Raw genomic sequence first — 20315 nt, forward strand, 5'->3', positions numbered from 1 at the left:
ACAGCAACCAATTCCTTCTATCCTCTACTGACTCAGCCCTTTCAAGGAGGAAGGTCTAGACCTCGGGCCAATCTGCGCCCCCCGTCTGGATCAATCGACAAGTCTTCATTTAAACCAGCCGCTAAGAAATGAGAGCACAGTCCTTTGCACCCCGGTTGGAGCCAGGCTACACCTGATTTGGAAGGAATGGAGCTGCAGAGTGGCAGAATTTTGGATAGTCCAAGTGTTGAGGGAAGGATATTCCATCCCTTTCCAAGAGAAACCTCTCTTATCCAAGTTGCTGATCAACATGACTGCAAACTCGTCTCACTCTGAGAAGCTTTCCTCCCTTTCCCTAGAAGTAGAGTCCCTTCTTTGCAAAGGGACAGTAGAGGAGGTTTTGGATCTCAACTTGGAGGGAATTTACAACCGTCTCTTCATGGTCCCCAAGTCATCGGGGGCCTGAGACCAGTTCTGGATGTCAGCCCTGAATCGTTTGTGCTAAAAAGCCAAATTCATATGGGAGACCAGTCATTCTGTCATGTCCTTTCTCCATCAGGGTGACTGGATGGTCACCCTGAGATGCAGGATGCATATTTCCATGTCCCGATGCAGTGGATCCTCGGCGTCATTTAATGATTCGTTATTTGTATTTTCGTTATATGGATAAAATTTTCGAAAAATTCTGTTTCCATGTACGAGCTAAAAATTCTGTTTACAAGCTGTTTGGTGGAATCTCACGCACGGCCGGCTGGGATTGTGGTGGGGAGAGATGGGATCCCCTTGGTCCTGGATTATAGGGGGAGGGCCGTGTGGATGTTGGGAAGGCAAAAAACAACTGGGATGATGGTTCTCTTTTTAAAATGTCAAAGCAGTTTCTGAAAAGTCCTTATTCTTTTATTTATTTTGTTGAATATGGTTATCTAAAACAATATATTGTGCATGTGCTTAAAATAACTGTATTAAAGTAGGTACAAAGGGTTAATATGGGGAAAGTCTTGAGTGTGGGGACGAATTAATTGAATTCCCATTATTCCTTATGGGAATATTCAGATCGATATCTGAACATTTCAATACAGTATACAAATTGGAATTTGGAATACATTAAATTTGTATACCGAGGAGCTACTGTACATCCAGATTCAAGAAAGTTCCTGCACTTTGTGTTTTTGGGGCAAAGTTTTCCAGTTTTGAGCCTTATGCTTGGCCTGTCCACAGCCCCACAAGTGTTCACTCAAATCCTTGCTCCTCTTGGGAAATGGTTTCACCTTCTCAATGTCAACATTTGTCTCTATCTCGATGATTGGCTGCTCTGTTCTCCTTTGGAGGAGAAGTGCACGGAGGACTTAACAAGACTCTTCACCTGACACAGGAGTTGGGCATTTTAGTCTACTTTCACAAGTTGCAATTAGTTGCAACAAAGAAGATTCCTATTTAGGGATGATTCTAGACTCAGACTTTTCGGTTTTTAAAGTTTATCTCCCAAACGGATCGACTCCTGTCTCCAGACTGCCCAACGAGTTCCTAGACCTCGGAGTTTGCTCAGTGCTATAGTGGATGAGTCTGCTGGGGACCTTGGCCTCGGCAGAACCGTTTGTGAAGTTGGGCAGGCTTTCACATGAGGCCTCTTCAGTTTTATCTGAAAGCATGCTGGAGCAGGAAAACCTAACTGGACTCCTTCATTTTCCCCATCTCCACAGAGATCAAGATGGACCTTCGATGGTGGTTGTCCAAAGAAAGATTTTGAGAAGGAAGTCTCTTCTGCCATTGCACCCCGACCTAGAATTTTATTCTGACGCTTCAGATTTTAGGTTGGGGAGCCCTTCTAAGGGGTCGGAAGATCTCAGGGATGTGTTTATAGATCAGAGAGCTCTCACATCATTGTGAAGGAACTAAAGGCCATTCACCTGGGCCCTCTAGTTTTGCGGCAAAGTACAGTAGTAGCAGTTTACACAGACAAGACCATGGCGCTGTCTTATGTCCATAAACAAGGGTCACCCACTCTCACTCTCTACGAGATGGTGAGAGACCTCATTCTCTGGGTGGAGCAGTACCAGATGAAGATTATCACTCGCTTTGTGCAGGGAAAAATGAACATCCTCGTAGACGAATTGAGCCATTGCAATCAGGTTTTGCCGACGGAGTGGACCCTGGACTCCCGCTTATGCGATGATCTCTGGAAACTTTGGGGCACGCCAGCTGTGTACCCCTTTGCAACATCGAGAAATCGTCTGCATCTTCATTTGCTCCCCAGTCCCAGACCCTCTCGCATGGGCAATGGATGCCATGCTGTTGGACTGACGGCCTGGATGTCTCACGCTTTCCCACCTTTCAGATTGATCAGGAGGTGATCAACAAGTTCTCTCACAAAAACATCTCAATGACCCTGATTGCTCCGTTCTGGCCCAGGAAGGAATGGTTTCGGATCTTCTGCATCTGTTAGTGGACTTCACAAGACTCCTGCCACAAAACAGTCAGTGCTCAAACAGCCCCACTTCCTCAGGTTCCATCAAGGATTGTTCACTCTGGCCCTGACTGAAATAAGCTATTGCTAGGTGCAGAAGATCTTCCTGTAGCAGGCTCTACCAATCCAAATGGTCAGTTTTCAGAGGATGGTGCCGACGTAATAACATCTCATCTTCTGAAACCTTTATAAGCCAGTTAGCTGACATTTTACTTTTCCTGAGGGCTGATAGGAAGTTGTCTCCCTCCACCATCAAGGGGTATAGGTCAGTGCTTTCTTCAGTGTTTAAGCATAGGGACCTGGATCTGTCACCCAACCAAGACCTCAGTGACCCCATCAGATCCTTGAAACCTCCAAATTAGAAAACCTGGATTTGTCTCCGGGAATTTGGATGTCATTGTGAAGTGGCTTACTAGTTCAACTTTCGAACCTCTCAGCTTGACCTCTTTTAAGAATCTTGCTAGGAAGACTCTCTTTCTCGTGGCATTAGCAACTGCCAAACGCATTAGCAAGCTGCAAGCCTTTTACAAAGTAGGCTTTTCAAATGGAAATGCAGTATGTTCTCTCTCCTTGGTTTCCTGCGCGAGAATGAGGACGTTTCCAAGCAGTTGCCTCGTTCGTTTGTTATTAAGAGTTTAACGGACATCCTCAGCCCAGAGGAAGAAGAGAAACTTCTTTGTCTTGTGAGAGCCTTGAAGTACTATCTTCAGAGGACAGAAAAGATCAGAGGGCCCTCCGACAAGCTTTGGTGCTCAATGAAGAACCCTTCACTTCCTCTGTCAAAGAATGACCTTTCTTTCTTCCTTAGAAGTTTGATTACAGAAGTGCATTCTCAAGTTCAAGATGTTTTACCTTCCCTTAAGGTCAAAGCTCATGAGGTTTGGCCTGTCGCAATGTCTATGGTTTTTCAACATAACATATCTATTGAGAACATTCTACAATCAATATTTTGGAAGTGTAGATCAGTGTTTGCTTCACATTATCTTAAAGACATGGGCTTGAACTGTCGCATTACTTTGGACCCTTTATCCGAGGCTGGCATGGTGTTGGGAAAGGAGGCATAGGGGGCTGTCTGTCCCTCTACTGTCTCCTCGCCTTGTTGTAAGGTCGTTGAGTTTAAGGGAAGCCTGGGGGCACAGCATACTTGGAGTACCCGCCAGTTTTTAATGGTTGGGGTGGTGGTTTTTAATTTTGGTTGTAGGTGACAATGGTGTGTTTTTATTCTTGTCTATGCCCAGGGCAAGGGCGTTATTTTTGTCTTTGTCAGCCATCGGTGAACTTCCATGGCTGCAAAGTACCCACTGAAGTAGGGACAACTCTTGGCCATACTGTACTGCCACACCCTCTACAGGTTTAAGATGAGCGCCGACCAGAGGCAGTACCCGCCTGAAGCAGCTCTCTTACCAGGTAAGATACAACAAGCATTGACCCAATGCTAGCAACCTTCCTAGTTCAAAGTCATTATCTTTCTTAATGTTTTGGATTAGAACATGTCCATGATTCCCACCTCCTCTCAATATCGAATCGGCTATGTAATTGCTTGGTAAGTCACTTATATAAAAATGACGTTTTTACGGTAAAATAAAGTTTTATATACACTTACCAAGCAATTACATAATCGGAGCCCATCCTCCTCCCCTCAATGGACATTGGGCATCAAACAAATTGATCCTCTCTGCTGAGTTGTACCTATCAGTCCCGGAAGTGGACGGGACCCTGTCACCTACACAAGCGATTTGAATTTCGTTAGACTGCCGTGTAGAAAGCTAGTAGCTACGCAATTGCTTGGTAAATATATATAAAACTTTATTTTCTCATAAAAATGTAATTTTTACAAATACGTTTATTGCTAGTGCTGAATGGGAATTCAGTAAAGAAAATTTCACTTCTGCATTTAGCTATACAATTGTTAACTGCTGTGTGCATGGTGAGTGCACTAGCAGAAGCGAAGCTGCCAAAGGTAGTCTAGTATTGTTACTGTCCTTTTGGTATCTCTTGTGGTAAGTATTTTATTGCTAAAGCACAGGATAACTTTTGGAACTGATGAGTAAAGGGCTACCCCTTATGGTAGGAAGAAAGTACACAAGAAAGTGTCTGTATTCTTTTCGTCAGTAGCAAAAACTCAATCAATAGACTGATTCCACCTTTCAGGGTACAGTGTATTAAGTATGAGTAAAACAAAAGTTTGTTTTACAACAATTACTTTAAATTCTGAAGAATATCCAATGTTGAAAATTCTCATATTGCGTTTTTCTTTCTGGTGTAATTACGCTGTATACTGGCACTTCAGCTTAACAGGCAATCTGGTAGTCAGGCCTGATAAGTAATGAAATCTGGTATGTAACAAAGATTGGCGTATAGTTTACACTATACTGATACCCTGGAGCCAACTCACTTAGCTCGTAGTGTATGAGAATCCTGTTTACAGTAATGCCCTATCTTGAGTGGTATTTTGTAATTATCTTTCAGTTTAACCCTCTAGCATGAGCTTCTATTTACAAAAGTGTCTGTCGTATGCGGCGTTGGGGAGATTAGCGCGAAGCGGAAAAAGTTTTTTGTTCATGCAACTTACCTGTCAGATATATATATAGCTGTATTCTCCAGTCCGACAGAATTCCAAAAACTCGCGGCACACCAGTGGGGCCAGGTGGTTAATACCCATTCCCGCCGCTGGGAGGCGGGTATCAGGAACCATTCCCATTTTCTATTCAGATTTTCTCTGTCGCGGTACTGTCAACAACTGTTTTCAGTACCTCCGTCTTTGGATTTTAAACTCGTTATTTTCCACTTAAGTATTCTATTTGACTTTTGGTTTTTGTCTTTGGATTGTGGATTGGCATACGCTTTTGTGGAATTTGCTTTTGATTGCTCTTTGGATGATGTCTGGATCTAGTTATGCTAGCCTCAGAGTATGTTGTGTGAATGAGTTTAAAGGTGAGGCTACCGAAAGTTTGCAGATCCTCACTTTATATGCATGAGGTGTAGGGGCAGGTTTGCTTGATAAATGATCGCTTACTTTGCCTCCCACCCTGCTAATTTATTAGTTCAGGATTTCATTCTCGCACTAATAGTGCTCCTTTTTGCATCTGGAAGATGGCTAACAAAATATTATCTATTGCGAAGGTGCATAGATTGAGCGAGTCAAGCGATAATAAAGAAGAAACAATAGTAACGCTGGGTCAGTCAAAGTGCACGTCGTGAAAACGGACTCGTAAGGCGGACGCTGAAGAAGGATATGTCCAATAAAGTTTTCGTAACTATGTTGTTACAACAAAATCAAACACTTATGGAGTTATTAAAGGAAATGTAAGGTTTGTTTTTGGAGAACTAGAGTGACGTCACGTAGGCAATGGCTGCCTCCTAGTAAAAAGTAAACAAACGCTTTCGCGAGTTCAAAGTAGCACGGTAAACGTTAAAGATGCCATAATTTACTCAGGTCGGTATCAAACATTAGTTTTAGTCAGGGTGAGGAGATAACCTACCATAATTTTAGTTAAAACGACGAGAATAGGTTTTATCTCGCCGAGACTGATTTAAATCTACCCGCCTAACGTAGGGCGAGCCAAATTCTAGTACTCGTAGGCTAAGCGGGAGTTGAGACTTCCCAAGTAGGTAGCCTGTTTCACAATATATTGACTGGGGGCCTTTCTGTCAAGCATGCTTCGTCTCCCAGTCGTGCTCACCGCTCGCTGGATCGCCATCGTGACGCTCTGCTGCAGCGTGACGCTCCGGCAAGCAGCTATCCTGGGCGCTTCTGTAGCTGCTCGTCAGGACGCTCCTCTCGCTGCCGTGCAGGACGCTCAGCTGGACCGCCATCGTGACGCCCGCAAGCAGCTATCCTGGACGCTTCTGTAGCTGCTCGTCAGGACGCTCCTCTGCGCTGCCGTGCAGGACGCCGGCTGGACCACCAGCGTGGCGCTCCGCAAGCAGCTATCCTGGACTCTTCTGTAGCTGCTCGTCAGGGACGCTTCTCTCGCTGCCATGCAGGACGCCGGCTGGACCGCCATCGTGGACGCTCCCGCAAGCAGCTATCCTGGACACTTCTGTAGCTGCTCGTCAGGACGCTCCTCTCGCTGCCGTGCAGGACGCCGGATGGACTCTCGGAGGGCGCCTCTTTGGTTGCTCGGTGGCGCTTCAGAGCAATCAAAGTCTGCGGGAAGCGTAGATCCCATCTGCGTGTTGGACCGCAAGGCCTTCGTTTCTCCCATTGAAGAGGGAGAAGTCTCTTGAGTCGGAGCCTGCAGTCCTTGAGCAGCCTCCCCCTTCCTCATCTACGGACTACCAGGTGTTAGCCGGCCTTTCTTAAGGACTTGTTTGGCGACAAGTTTCAAACCCTAAATCCTCTCTCTCCTCCTTCGCAGTTTGCTTCGTCCTAGACGATGAGAGCGCGGGGTTTTGTCAAGATGACTTCGTCTCTGGCGACGAAGAAGGCCTTCAAGAAGGTTAACACCTGGATGGAGGAAGGAAGACCCAAGGCAAGACTTCTTTTGCCCTGCCTCCGTCCAAGCTGAGCGGCAAGGCAGGTATGTGGTAAGAGACCGGGAGGACGTCGGCTCAAGAGTTCCTTCGTTGTCCCAGGGAGACTTCGCTAGCTTGGTCGACGCGCCTAGAAGGTCCCTCCTGTTGGCTGCCAAAGTGTCCTGGACTATGTCGGAGACGTATCACCATTTGAAAGGACTGTTTCGAACCATGGAGGTCTTCAATTTCCTGGACTGGTGTTTGGGGGCTCTAGACGTCAGGATTAGGAGTCCCGACTCGATCTGCCTGGGAGCTGTCCAGCGTGTTGAACTGCATGGACAAGGCAGTCAGGGATGGCTCGGAGGAACTGGCTTCCCTCTTTGTACGGGCCTCTTGAAGAAGAGGGCCTTGTACTGTAACTTTACAGCCTATGGCCCTACCAGCCAACGGCCATACCACGTGAAAGCACCACTTCTCGTGCGATCAGCGAAGTTAAGCAACGTTAGGTCTGGTCAGTACTTGGATGGGTGACCGCCTGGGAACACCAGATGCCTTTGGCGTCATACTTTTGCAAAGTCAGTTTCTCCGTCGCAGAGGGCTTTGCTGTTCTCCCGTTTTCGAGCCATCTCTTCCCCCCAGTCCTTGTTCAAGGATCTCTCCTCCAGCTTGAAGGAGGCCACTCAAGACCTCTTGGCCCACTCGTCAAGACGCCCGGCAGTCCCTTTGATGTCGTTGTCGGGTCAGACCTCCAGGAAGTAGAAGCCCTTTCGTGGAGGAGCTTCTTCCTCGAGATCTTCTCCCCGAGGTAGAGGTCTTTTCAGAGGCGGAGCCCGCCTAAACCAGCAGGGCAGGAAGTGATTTGCAGCGCCTCCAGACACCTGTAGGAGCCAGGCTTCTTTCGTTTGCGAGAGCCTGGAGAGCAAGAGGGGCAGACACCTGGTCCCTTGAAGTTATCGAGAGAGGATACAAGATCCCTTTCTCGACTCACCACTTCTGTGCATCGTCGCCCAGGGATCTGTCGTCCTCATTCCATCAAGAGAAGCAACAGATCCTTTTCGAGCTATTAGAGCAAATGCTCGAGAAAGAGCTGTGGAGCAAGTCCTGGAGCTGGACTCCCCAGGATTCTACAACCGACTGTTCCTAGTTCCGAAGCAGTCGGGAGGATTGAGACCAGTCCTTGATGTCAGTAGACTGAACCGCTTCATGGTGAAGGAGAAGTTCACGATGGAGACGTCCCAGTCTGTTTTAGGAGCATTAAGACCAAGAGATTCGATGGTCACTCTGGACTTACAGGACGCTTACTTTCACGTTCCCATACATCCCCATTCGAGGAAGTATTTGAGGTTTGTACTAGGGGGACGAGTGTTTCAATGCAGAGCTCTTTGCTTCGGGCTAAGCACAGCTCCCATGATCTTCACGATTATCATGAGAAATGTGGCGAGATGGCTTCACTTGGCGGGTATTCGTATCTCGCTTTACCTGGCCGATTGGCTCATCCGAGCCTCTTCACAGTCAAGGTGTCTGGAGGACCTGAATGCGAATTTAGAGTTGACAAAGTCCCTAGGACTTCTAGTGAACGAAGAAAGTCCCATCTGATCCCGACGCAGTCCATCGTCTATCTGGGGATTCAGATGGTTTCAGTGGTTTTTCAAGCTTTTTCATCCCAGGAACGTCAGTAGCAATGCTTAGAAAAAGTCTCATCCTTCCTAGGGAAGGAAATATGCTCGGTGAGGGAATGGACGAGTTTGCTGGGAACGGTGTCCTGGCACATCAATCTCAAGGAATTAGGGGCGATCCAGCTGGCCCTTCAATCCTTCGAGAGCCAAGTGTCAGGCCGAGTCGCACAAGTAAATTCAGACAACTCCACAGCCCTGGCCTCAAGAAACAGGAGGAATTCGTTCCCGGTCCCTGTTCGCCCTGGCGAAAAAGGAGATCCTGCTTTGGGCCCATGCGCGGGGATCACGATCCTTGCGAGGTTCGTTGCAGGAGTGGAGAATATCCGCCACGGACTTTCTCGGTCGACAGCGGCAGCTTCTACCGACCAGTGGACCCTTCACGAGGAAGTATGTCAGGAGCTGTGGAGGTTATGGGGACGTCCTTGGTAGATCTGCTCAGGCAGCCCCATTTCGAAAGGTACCTCAAAACTTCCCCGCTCTGAGTCTAACTGCATTCAGACTATCAGCCGACAACAAGGATCTTCACGATCTCTTGAGATCCTTTGAGACTGTCTAGGTACCTCATTCCAGGACGCCTCCCTGGAACCTGGATGTCGTCCTAAATTTTTTATGTCAAATACCTTCGAGCCTCTTTCTTCGGCGTCTCAAGAATGTGACAAGGAAGGTTTTTTTTTTTTTTTTTTTTTTTTTTTTTTTCCTAACTGCTCTGGCTACGGCGAAGAGAGTTAGTGAACTTCAGGCTATCAATAATCATGTAGGTTTTAGAGGCCATAATGCAGTATGTTCTCTAAGCCGTATGTTCTTGCTAAAACGAGAACCCGTCTACCCCTTGGCCCAGGACCTTCGAGATTAAGGGTATGACGGAAATTCTCAGACATGAACCAGAAAGAGTCATGTGTCCTGTCAGGGCTCTCAAATTTTATTTGCAGAAGACTCGGGAAAGTCGAGGTCCTTCGGACAGTCTGTGGTGCTCTGTCAAGAGGCCGGATTTGCCTCTTTCTAAGAATGCACTGGCGTTCTTTTTTTAGAAGCACCATTTTAGACGCACTTTCCGACGTTCAAGACAGTGACTTGAGTCTTTTGAAGTTAAGGCTCACGAAGTTAGAGCCATTGCAACCTCGGTGGCTTTCCAGAAGAACATGTCCCTTTGCGATCTTCTGGGTACCACCTTCTGGCTTAAGCAATTCGTGTTCGCTTCACATTACTTATGGACGTGAAGACGACATACGAAGACTGCTATTCGCTAGGACCATACGTTCGCACTCCAGATCGGCCCCATAACACTTCTAGGCCTGGACCTCTGTCGGACTCCCAGGACCAGGGAGAGGGCAAGTCGAAAGCCACAGGAGGGTTACGGGGGCTTCCCACCGATCTGGCGTCCCTTCGGCAGGACCTGTTGTCGCTTCTGCAGACACAGTGTTGCGGGCAGGGAGCGATACTCATCCTATCCTTTAGAGGTTAGGAAGTATATTTTAATCTTGATTTTGTTTTTTTTTTTTTTTTTTTTACGTCAGATCGGTCCCATAACGCTTCTAGGCCTGGACCTCTGTCGGACTCCCAGGACCAGGGAGAGGGCATGTCGAAAGCCGCAAGAGGGTTACGGGGGCTTCCCCCGATCTGGCGTCCCTTCGGCAGGACCTGTTGACGCTCTAGGTCAGGTGGTTGGTCGTTGCTCCTTTTGCCCTCACAGTATGGCCTTATGATCTAGTCCCATTGTGGTCACGCCCCCGTGGACAGATCATCTAGAACTCACCAGCTATATAGGTCACTACCTTGCTGGAGACTCTAGTAAAGCAGAAGCAGGCTTGGGTGACAGTAATCACGAAGTCAGCTATGCTAACATAGGCCTGGACCTCTGTCGGACTCCCAGGACCAGGGAGAGGGGTATGTCGAAAGCTGTAAGTTGGTTACGGGGACTTCCCACCGATCTGGCGTCCCTTCGGCAGGTCCTGTTGATGCTCTCGGTCAGGTGGTTGGTCGTTGCTCCTTTTGCTCTCACAGTATGGTCTTATGATCTAGTCCCATTGTGGTCATGCCCCCGTGGACAGATCATCTAGAACTCACCAGCTATATAGGTCACTACCTTGCTGGAGACTCTAGTAAAGCAGAAGCAGGCTTGGGTGACTGTAATCACGAAGTCAGCTATGCTAACAAGTAAGGAACCAAGGCGTCAATCGCCTACATATATTTGTTTCCTAAATCCTATTATGTCTCTTCCACCTCCAATGGTGGGATTCAGCTATATATATATCTGACAGGTAAGTTGCATGAACAAAATGATATTTTAATGATAAAATAAAGTTTGTTCATACTTACCTGGCAGATACAAGGCGATCCCCGGTTTTAATGACGGGGTTCCGTTCTTGCGTGGCGTCGTAACCGAAAATCGCCGTAAGCCGGAACATCGTCGAAAATCGTCAAAAATCATAAGAAAACCTTACTTTTAATGCTCTGGGTGCATTGAAAACGATGTAAACTGCATTATTATTGAGTTTACATCAAAAAAACCTTCAAATTATGATTAATATTTCTTCCGTCGGATGCGCGATTTAATGGAAAAACATGCGTCGTAAGCCAGGAAATAATTTCTGATGAATATATTTGAAAAGCGTCGTAACCTCGAACGTCGTTCGGAACCGTCGTGAAACCGGGACTGCCTGTATATATAATCATAGTGCCCACCCTCCTCCCCTCAGGAGACAGTGGCACTAGAAAATCTGAATAGAAAATGGGAATGGTTCCTGATACCCGCCTCCCAGCGGCGGGAATGGGTATTAACCACCTGGCCCCACTGCGTGTGCCGCGAGTTTTTGGAATTCTGTCGGACTTCGGAGAATACAGCTATATATATATCTGCCAGGTAAGTATGAACAAACTTTATTTTATCATTAAAATATCATTTTTCAAAAAATCACAGCACGGTTAGTTTTTAAGATTAAGAGTTCATTTTTGGCTCCTTTTTTTTGTCATTGCCTGAAGTTTAGTATGCAACCATCAGAAATGAAAAAAGATATAATTATCATATATAAATATTGAAATATATGACAGCGCAAAAAAAAAAAATTCCATATATAATTGTATACAAATTGCGCTGTGAGCAAAACGGTTAAAGCTAACAAGTTTTTTTTTTTTGTATTATACACTAAATTGCAATGATTTTGGTATATAACAAATTGTAAACCGATCAAAGCAACACAGAGAAAAATCACAATGATGCATGAATTCGTAACACGCGGATGTAAAAAAAAAGTTTTTTTTCAAAAATTCACCATAAATCGAAATATTGTGCTAGAGACTTCCCGTTTGTTGCAAAATGAAGGTAATTGATTGAATATTACTAGACTGTAAGTGTTTTAGCTTACAATTGCAGTTTTTAACCATTTCGTAAAGTTAAAGTTTGACCGAAAGTAGAATTTTTCTATTTATCGTGATTTATATGAAAATATTCCAAAACTGATAAAAGCTACAACCATGAGTTATTTTTGTTGTATTCTACATGAAATTGCACACATTTAAATATATAAAACTTTATGTAACAACTAATATAAAATGGTGCAAACATTATGACAAAGTGACAAAAGAATTTCAAGATGTTCGGCAGAGTTGTTGCGGATGTAAGGAAAAATTTTTTTAAAAAATTCACCATAAATCGAAATATTGTGCTAGAGACTTCCAGTTTGTTGCAAAATGAAGGTACATGATTGAATATTACTAGAATGTAAGAGTTTTAGCTTACAATTGCATTTTTCGACCATTTCGGTCGAGTTAAAGTTGACCGAAGGTTGAAATTTTGGCACATTGTGATTTATATGGAATATTTCAAAACTGATAAAAGCTACAACCATGAGTTATTTTCTGTTGTATTCTACATGAAATTGTGCACATTTCCATATATAAAACTTTATGTAACGACTAATATAAACCAGTGCAAACATTACGACAACATGACGAAAGAATTTCTGAGATGTTCGGCAGAGGTACCGTGCGCGGACGTAAGGGAAAAGTTTTTTCAAAAATTCACCATAAATCAAAATATTGTGCTAGAGACTTCCAATTTGTTGCAAAATGAAGGTACGTGACTGAATATTACTAGAATGTAAGAGTTTCAGCTTACAATTGCGTTTTTCAACCATTTCGTCGAAAGTTAAAGTTGACCGAAGGTTGAAATTTTGGCACTTATCGTGATTTATCTGGAAATATTTCAAAACTGATAGAAGCTACAACCATGAGTTATTTTCAGTTGTATTCTACATGAAATTGCACACATTTCCATATATAAAACTTTACGTAACGACTAATATAAATCGGTGCAAACATTACGACAAAATGACGAAAGAATTTCTGAAATTTTCGGCTGAGTTACCGCGCAGATGTAAGGAAAAAGTTTTTTTCAAAAATTCACCATAAATCGAAATATTGTGCTAGAGACTTCCAATTTGTTGCAAAATGAAGGTAAATGATTGAATATTACTAGAATGTAAGAGTTTTAGCTTACAATTGCGTTTTTCGACCATTTCGGTCAAGTCAAAGTTGACCGAAGGTTTAAATTTTTTGTAGTCAACGTACGGTACGTCCACTCGGCACCCAACAGACAATTTTAGTCGATGTACGATACTTCCAGTCGGCGTTTAAGGGTTAAAAGATTTACTCATGTAATATCAGAGATTTATCTGCAAAACAAATTGCTTCTAAAAATAACTTATGTCAGTACTGGAGAATACAGCCTTAAAGAAATGTAGCTGATTACAGTAGTTCTGACCTTAAAAATACATATGAAAAATACACAAAATGCAAGCCATACAAAAAAGATCATAAACTTTTGGCTTAGTTTTGAGAACAGTGGGAGTAAGCTATATTCCTAACCACTGCTTCCATATGAAAAAAGGTATAGAATAAAAATTGTTCAGCACATCTAATTCATCCAAAAAACCACTTATTCAGTTGATTTCCATCAAACTGTTGACTGCCGATTTTATGGTGGAAAAGTAAAATTTTCTGAGCCCTGAGTTGATGTTAGTGCTAGACCACACTGATATATATTTTGCCGCCAAAATTACAATTTCTGTAAGCCCACCAGTACGATTTCATAAACGTATTATTTTAGTTTCTGGCTCTTGACTAGCACCTTTTCATTCTTTTGCATAGGCCAAGAATGCAAAATGGCAGGTGAAGGCCATAAATCAGAAACATTTCATTCATAGTAACAGTAAAAAAATTATATGTTTAATAGGATTTTCCGCACTTTTTTTTCATCGACCTTACCTGCTCCTGTCCATCTGTAAAGGGTTCCATTTTTTTTTCATAAGTAATCCAAAATTCTTTATGAAAAAATTTTTGGAGAAAGAGAGAGTACAGTACATTGTATTTATTCTTAATGCAATGCTTACACTATGTATATATATGTATACATACACTGACTAAAAAATATATGTACAGTATTAGTACAACACTAAATGTCAATAAAAATACGAGAGAGACAGAGAGAGAGAATTTAAGGGCACATGAGTGTGAGATGAATAGACACACTCAATTTTTAAAGAAATTTCTTTTAAGTATAACTTTAATAATGTACTGCAAGTACATTACATTATGGAACCATACCATAAACTGTAATTTAGAACTTTTAACAAACAAGAAAACATAACCACACATACAGGTACTTTATTTGCAAATGCAAAAACATAAAGGTGGAGTTGACAGATGCCGAATGACCAACCAAGTGCTCACAGAGTGGGGCATTATGGGTCACTTACCCTGAGAACAAAGAACCCTAATTTACAGGTTTAGACAATGTCTAATCTAGCGTACCTACCATTTTACTGTACAGTATTCCATTAAGTACAAAATATTTTAATTTTTACTCGACTTGAATCTGATAAGTTGAAGTCTATTAGTTGAGGTACTAATTTATATTCACAGTATTGTATAATTTATTGCTGTTTTGTTTATATTGTGTGGTTCATCAGAAAATTTTATAGGTTAACTAGTTATTTTATCAATTTTATTTTTCAGGAGTTTATATCAGAAGAGCAGCTAAGGGATATGGTGGTCAGTGATGGTAAAACCTTAGCAGATCATCTTGCACTTGCCATTGGCATCATTGGAGAAAATATGAGCTTACCCAGAGCAGCACGATTAGTTGCCCCTAATGGTGTGCAGCTTGTTGGATATAGTCACCCTAGTCCACCTGATGCAACACAACTTTTAGGAAAATTTGGTGCAATTCTTGCACTTAAAAGTTCTGGTACATTAACTGATGTAGCCAGACAGTTATGTATACATGTTATAGGTAAGTGTGGAAGAATGGTAGATAAAAGTCTACACCCCAGTAATTCGACATTAAATAGATAAGCCAGTTAATTTTTTTTGCTTTATACTTTTCTTTTAGGTGGGAAAAACTGTCAAAATACTGTCCTTTTTTTAAAAATAAGTTATCACTCACATATAGCAATAGTACATAATACTGTATCATATTAATCATATCAGGGTTCATGTTTTTATATATATCTACTCTGAAGTAGTGCTTCTGACTAACAGTCATATATGTTTTTGGTTATTATTTGATTTAATTTTGCATGTGATTTTGTTAAAAAAATTAACATGTTTCTCCATCTTGTAATAACCACATTATCATTTTTAAAAAATTTGTTTTTTTAACTGGATATTTGTTCGTTTATCTTTTTGCACTGCTTGTAACTTCAGTTTGTTCCTTTTTCTGGCAAAAAGTCTTCCCTATTTGATAACTACTCTTACATTGTCTTTGAATACTATTCCTCATTTATATGTGCCATGCATGTCACACTCTAAAATGCCAAAAGTTCATCGTAGCATTCATTCAGCCACAGCTGTATTGCTTTCCTTTGATGTCTTATTAGCTTTTGATTTCTTAACTTCACATAACTTATCTTCATCACCTTCCAATTTTCATTACAGTTGCTACAAGTGCAAAATGCTTCGGTGGTTACCACATATGGTCAGGTCACCTTTGGTTACCATATTCAGTCAAGTCACCTTTCCTTGGTACCATACCCATTACTTCCAATTACCAATCATTGCATTTTGTCAATTTATGCCATATTCTTCAGAAAAAAGTACGCAAGTTTAAAATCATCTCTTCAGTGATCCCATCATTAATTTAAGGTTTGCTTTTCTTTAGCCGTCATTGATTCCACTTTGTTAGCCTCTGATATATCAGTCAGATTACCCACCTCCCATATCTCTTATTCATGACTTCCTCTACCTCTACCTAACCTAACCTAATATCATCAGCCCTCTTGTCCAAAAATAATAATGGTAATAATACTCTTGGGATTTATAATTCATTGCAGCTTCCTTTCAGCCACTAGCTACATTGCTGTGCTATGTAATTGTTATCGGTTTCTCTTGGGGTTGTCTCATCTGTCAGTCAAACTTTCTGGGACAACTTCACTTTCCACTTCCCTTAAAAATAATTACTTTTTGATTGCTCTGCAAGAGGCTAGAATTGTGACACAGTGGTTTGGTTGAACTATTTATATTAGTTCCATGAGAATAATGTTCTCTTGTATCAACATAAGCAGCTAGAAGTAATCATTTGTTCAATATATTTAGTCATTTGAACACTGATTTTCTCAGTGCAGCCCTGTTCATCATTTATCACTTTCCATTCATTGGAAGGCCATTTGCACTAGTTTGCATAATTTTAGATTTAGGGGTCCCACTGTGCATGCCCAGACCTGCATATGAGCCTCTGCTTCACACCTCATTCTTCTGCATGACTCCATAGTGAACATTGTCACTCCATCTCTGTCCCCATTTTTACACCATTTATGCTATTTCACCATTGTGAAATTTAATTTTGTGCACTAATTTTCAATTAATGCATTTTAATTTTTATAATGTTAAGATAACTTTGTTATGCATACCAGGAGCCTGTTATCCCTGCCTCATGCTCAATTTTTTGGTGAATTTCTCTCCTGCTGGGTTGTGGGAGTTGTATTTATTGTATGGTGTACTAATTTCTTGTTAGCCTCTACTTATTGCTGTTGATCTTTACTTTTTGTTTTATATAGTGCTCTTAGCTCCACTGTAACCTATTACTGTTACTTCTGTTGTTTTATATTCCTGAAATTATGGTAGGATTCTCATGCGTTTAGTGATTGTGAATTTTTGTTAGTTTGTAAGTTTTATGTTAAATGATTTTGTTTTACTAGCACAGGCCAAAGGTTGCTGTTATGTATAGTCCTGTGCATTTGTTTACTGTGCCTAAGCATACTTATCAGGGTGTGTAGAACTTATGGCTCTTCCTTGTTCTCTCCAGATATTCATCTCCTGTGCTTGCCTCAGCTTATGTTTTAAGTGTTGCCATAATTGGTATGTGTATCAGTGCTTCCTGTTTGCCCAGAAGAGATTTTACAGGCACCATATTCTGAGAATGTCAGTTTATGCTTCTTCAGACGCCTTAGTTTAAGGCCTTGTCTCGATTCCTCCCCCTGTTCCAGTCATAAAGGAAGTAACCTCTTTAGATGATGCCTCAGTCATTCACATGCCTTTGCCCTATGTGAAGTCTTAAGTTGCTACATAAGCAAGAAGAGGACCAACATTTACACATTGCATGCTGCTGCTTCTTTACTGTCAGAGAATTCTCCTTTATTTAAGGTGCCCCTGCTTGAAATCTGTCTGTGATTTCAAGCATGACCCAGTTTGATACCTCTGGACGTTGGACCAGAGTCCTCTGCTTTCACCAATTTTTACCATCATTGCTGATGTCCAACCCTCTCTCATGGGAATTTGAAGTACATAGGAGTGTATCAGTCTTTGTCTCCAGAACCTGCTAGCAGGGAAACAAACAGTGAAGTGTTCTTGTGGGAGTTCCATTGAACTCCCCAGCTCTGAAGATGCCTCTGTTCTCAGGTCAAGTGCACACAAGGGGAGATCTCTACTTCAGATATGAGAACAGAGAAGATCAGCATCTTGGGAATCTTTGCTGTGCCAGTAGCTGCAACATTTTGAGTTGGTGTGATGGTCACTCCATTTAGTTGATGAACGCAAACAGTTACTGTTATCAGTGAACATTCTAGGAAGGTAGAAGAAATGTTTTAGAAGACCAGCTTTTATCTTTGCATGTAGAAAGGCTTTTCGAGTGTTAGGAAGCTCCTGATCTGTTGTTTGTTCAATATCCTTAGGATACCTTAAAAAATGCCTTCCAGCAGGTCATGGGACATTTGGGTCTCTGCACCTTCTCTCCGTTAGTTTGATTCTCACTCAATGTTTGTCCACTTCTTGGATAACCCAGGTAGGTCCTCACTGGTCACATGCCAAGTGGTATCCTGATCTGCTAGCTTTTATGGTTGAGGCACCCAGAGATTCAATTTTAGCCCAGTCTTCTCTGTTAGCCACATGTTGCGATAGCCAGGGAGTGGACCATCTTCTCCGATTGTTTTAGACGAGTTCTTTCTCTGGTTGGAGCTAATTTGCAGCAGATTGTAGATTGCTCATTCACCCTTGTCGAGACTAGCTCGTCTGTCTGTGCAGTGAAGCCTATTGCTCTACCTTAAACCAAGTATTCCAACCAAAGGGCAAGGACCTCTCTTCCTCACTAGTTATCAATGCTTATAGGAGTTTCGAACAGTTTTGCTCAACTTGTAGCCTTAGCCTCCAGGATGGGATATGACTTGTCTTCTGCAGCTTTACACACCCTCAAGACTTCTGCCAGCTTTTGTAGTTTCTTGGCAAGTTGCATAGCCTCTTTACTGAATCTTAGATGGCTGGGGATTCCTCTTGGAATGGAATGGAATATAAAATTTAGACCAAGTGCCGGGACCTATGAGGTCATTCAGTGCTGAAAGGGAGATTGAGAGTAAAAAGTTTTAAAGGTGTAACAGGAGGAAAATCTCGCAGTTGCACTGAGCCAGTTGTTAAGAGAGGATGGAAGTAAGATGGAAGAAAGAGAATATGAATAGAGGTACAGTGCAAGGAATGAAAGGGGTTGCAGCTAAGAGCCTAATGGATGCTGCAATAAACCCACGTAATGCCTACAGTACCGCATGAGGTGTACCAACAGCTATATCCTGCTACTGGGGAGATGATTCCTCCCGTTCTTGCTCATGAATTTGTGGCAAAATTCAGAACTCATTAGTGTCTAATGAGATATTCAAGAATCTCATGGTACCCTCTCTTGAAGGATTTTGTTAGTGGGTAGCTAGAGGAGATGCTTTGTGTCTGGTGCAGGAGCCATGGTACTATTTAATGAGAGCCTGACGTATTAGGTCAGCCTTTCATCATAGTCCCACCTCAAAACCTCCCATGTAGTCCCTGATGCTGAAGGAAAAAGTGCTGAATTTTGACATGGGTGTGGGAGGTCCCCACCTTAACCCACCTACCTCTAATAAACACCTCGTTACAAAGTATCATTGACCATTTCAGTTCATGCCAAGCAATACTTCTGAATTGAAAGGCATTGGTTAGTATATCTTAGAAAAATGCAGGTTACTGCAGAGTATTTTAAAAATTTGTTATTTTGCTTTTGAAAGAGTACCTTATGGTCTGGTTAAACAAATCATTTATAACTAACTAACTTCACCTTCCTTACAGGTATGAACCAAAAACCATTGGAAGCCTTGATGACCCCAAAGCTCCAAATTCAGATGAAGAAACTCTTCTTGTTCACCAAGAATTCCTAACTGATCCTTCAAAAACTGTAGGGGAAGTGTTGCAAGAAGAGAATATCGAAGTTGTAGATTTTATTAGATTTGAATGTGGAGAGCACAAAAATGAGGAATAGTAGTATTTAAATTATAATATTTATCATCTGAAGAAAATTGTTGACGAAATTAATAAAACAATTGTACAGTCCAAGATAGTTATGTCATTCAAACCAAAATTATGACAAGGTTGTGATAAATGCTGAAAACCATGCTGGAAAAAACAAACTATGCATTTATTTCATTTTTAGCCATAGTTTAAAAATGTGGAGGTAAAACTCATAAATGTGGAGGTAAAATATTTTTAAAGAAGTCACCATAGTATGATTTTGTATATAAAAAAAGAAAAATGTGAGTTTCAGCTTTTATTTATTTCATGACAATACTGAACATTCATGCAAATGAAATTAACCTCCTTGTCATGTTTAGAATAAGAAATTCTTTCATATAGAAAATCTAAGAAAATTATTTGGCTATCAATTCCTCACCATCAATTCGAAATATCTTCACAGTTCAATTACAGTCAACTATAATTATGACCATGGTAGATAAGAGGGTTAATTTTATTTAACAATAAGGAAAATTTAAATATATATTTATGAATATTGTATAAAACTTCACGAATACCAGAACACCTTACAATAATATGAGCATCTTTGGAAAATATAACCAAAACTACTTATAACAAGAACTAAAGTCTATCTTTTATCTTCTCTGCAACAGCTCTGAGGTTTCCAAATACCTTAGAGGGAGGGCTTCCTGTAAGGGGACAACAGAATATCAATAAGATTAATATTCAAAAATTATCAATAAGATTAATATTCAAAAATGAAGTTGCTAAAAAAAATATAGTGACCAGCAGCTGGAAACTGAAGAGATTTCAAAGATTCAGTTGGTTTGATATGAGAAGCTAAGAAAGTAGTAGGTATGGAAGTAGCTGAATGAAGACTGATAGAAAGGCCCAAATATCATGGTAAATAGCATAAATGAAGACTTAGACCTTGTAGGAATTCAGGCAGAAAGTGTACAACACAGAAGACACCAGTTAAAACTCGC

At 41.8% G+C, this 20315-nt stretch overlaps 1 protein-coding gene and 1 pseudogene across 1 annotated transcript; both read left to right on the top strand.

The window, feature by feature from the left end:
- Positions 1–1943: 1943 nt before the first annotated feature.
- LOC136826002 (elongation factor Ts, mitochondrial-like) lies at positions 1944–19339 on the top strand. Its single transcript, XM_067082860.1, has 4 exons — positions 1944–2000; positions 14590–14866; positions 17446–17572; positions 19150–19339. Exons 1-4 carry the CDS (start codon positions 1944–1946, stop codon positions 19337–19339), a joined length of 651 nt encoding a protein of 216 aa, XP_066938961.1.
- On the top strand, positions 7344–7461 carry LOC136826389 (5S ribosomal RNA; annotated as a pseudogene).
- Positions 19340–20315: the final 976 nt, after the last annotated feature.

Source organism: Macrobrachium rosenbergii, chromosome 40, assembly GCF_040412425.1.
Source record: "Macrobrachium rosenbergii isolate ZJJX-2024 chromosome 40, ASM4041242v1, whole genome shotgun sequence".
Lineage (NCBI taxonomy): Eukaryota > Metazoa > Arthropoda > Malacostraca > Decapoda > Palaemonidae > Macrobrachium > Macrobrachium rosenbergii.

Excerpts from the sequence above, each read along its gene's own strand:
- LOC136826002 (XM_067082860.1), top strand. The coding sequence starts at position 1,944 with ATGGCGCTGTCTTATGTCCATAAACAAGGGTCACCCACTCTCACTCTC. Across the intron at positions 14,867-17,445 it reads GTTATGTATACATGTTATAG|CTCTGAAGATGCCTCTGTTC; the intron begins GTAAGTGTGGAA and ends TGAACTCCCCAG. Across the intron at positions 17,573-19,149 it reads AGCTGCAACATTTTGAGTTG|GTATGAACCAAAAACCATTG; the intron begins GTGTGATGGTCA and ends CCTTCCTTACAG.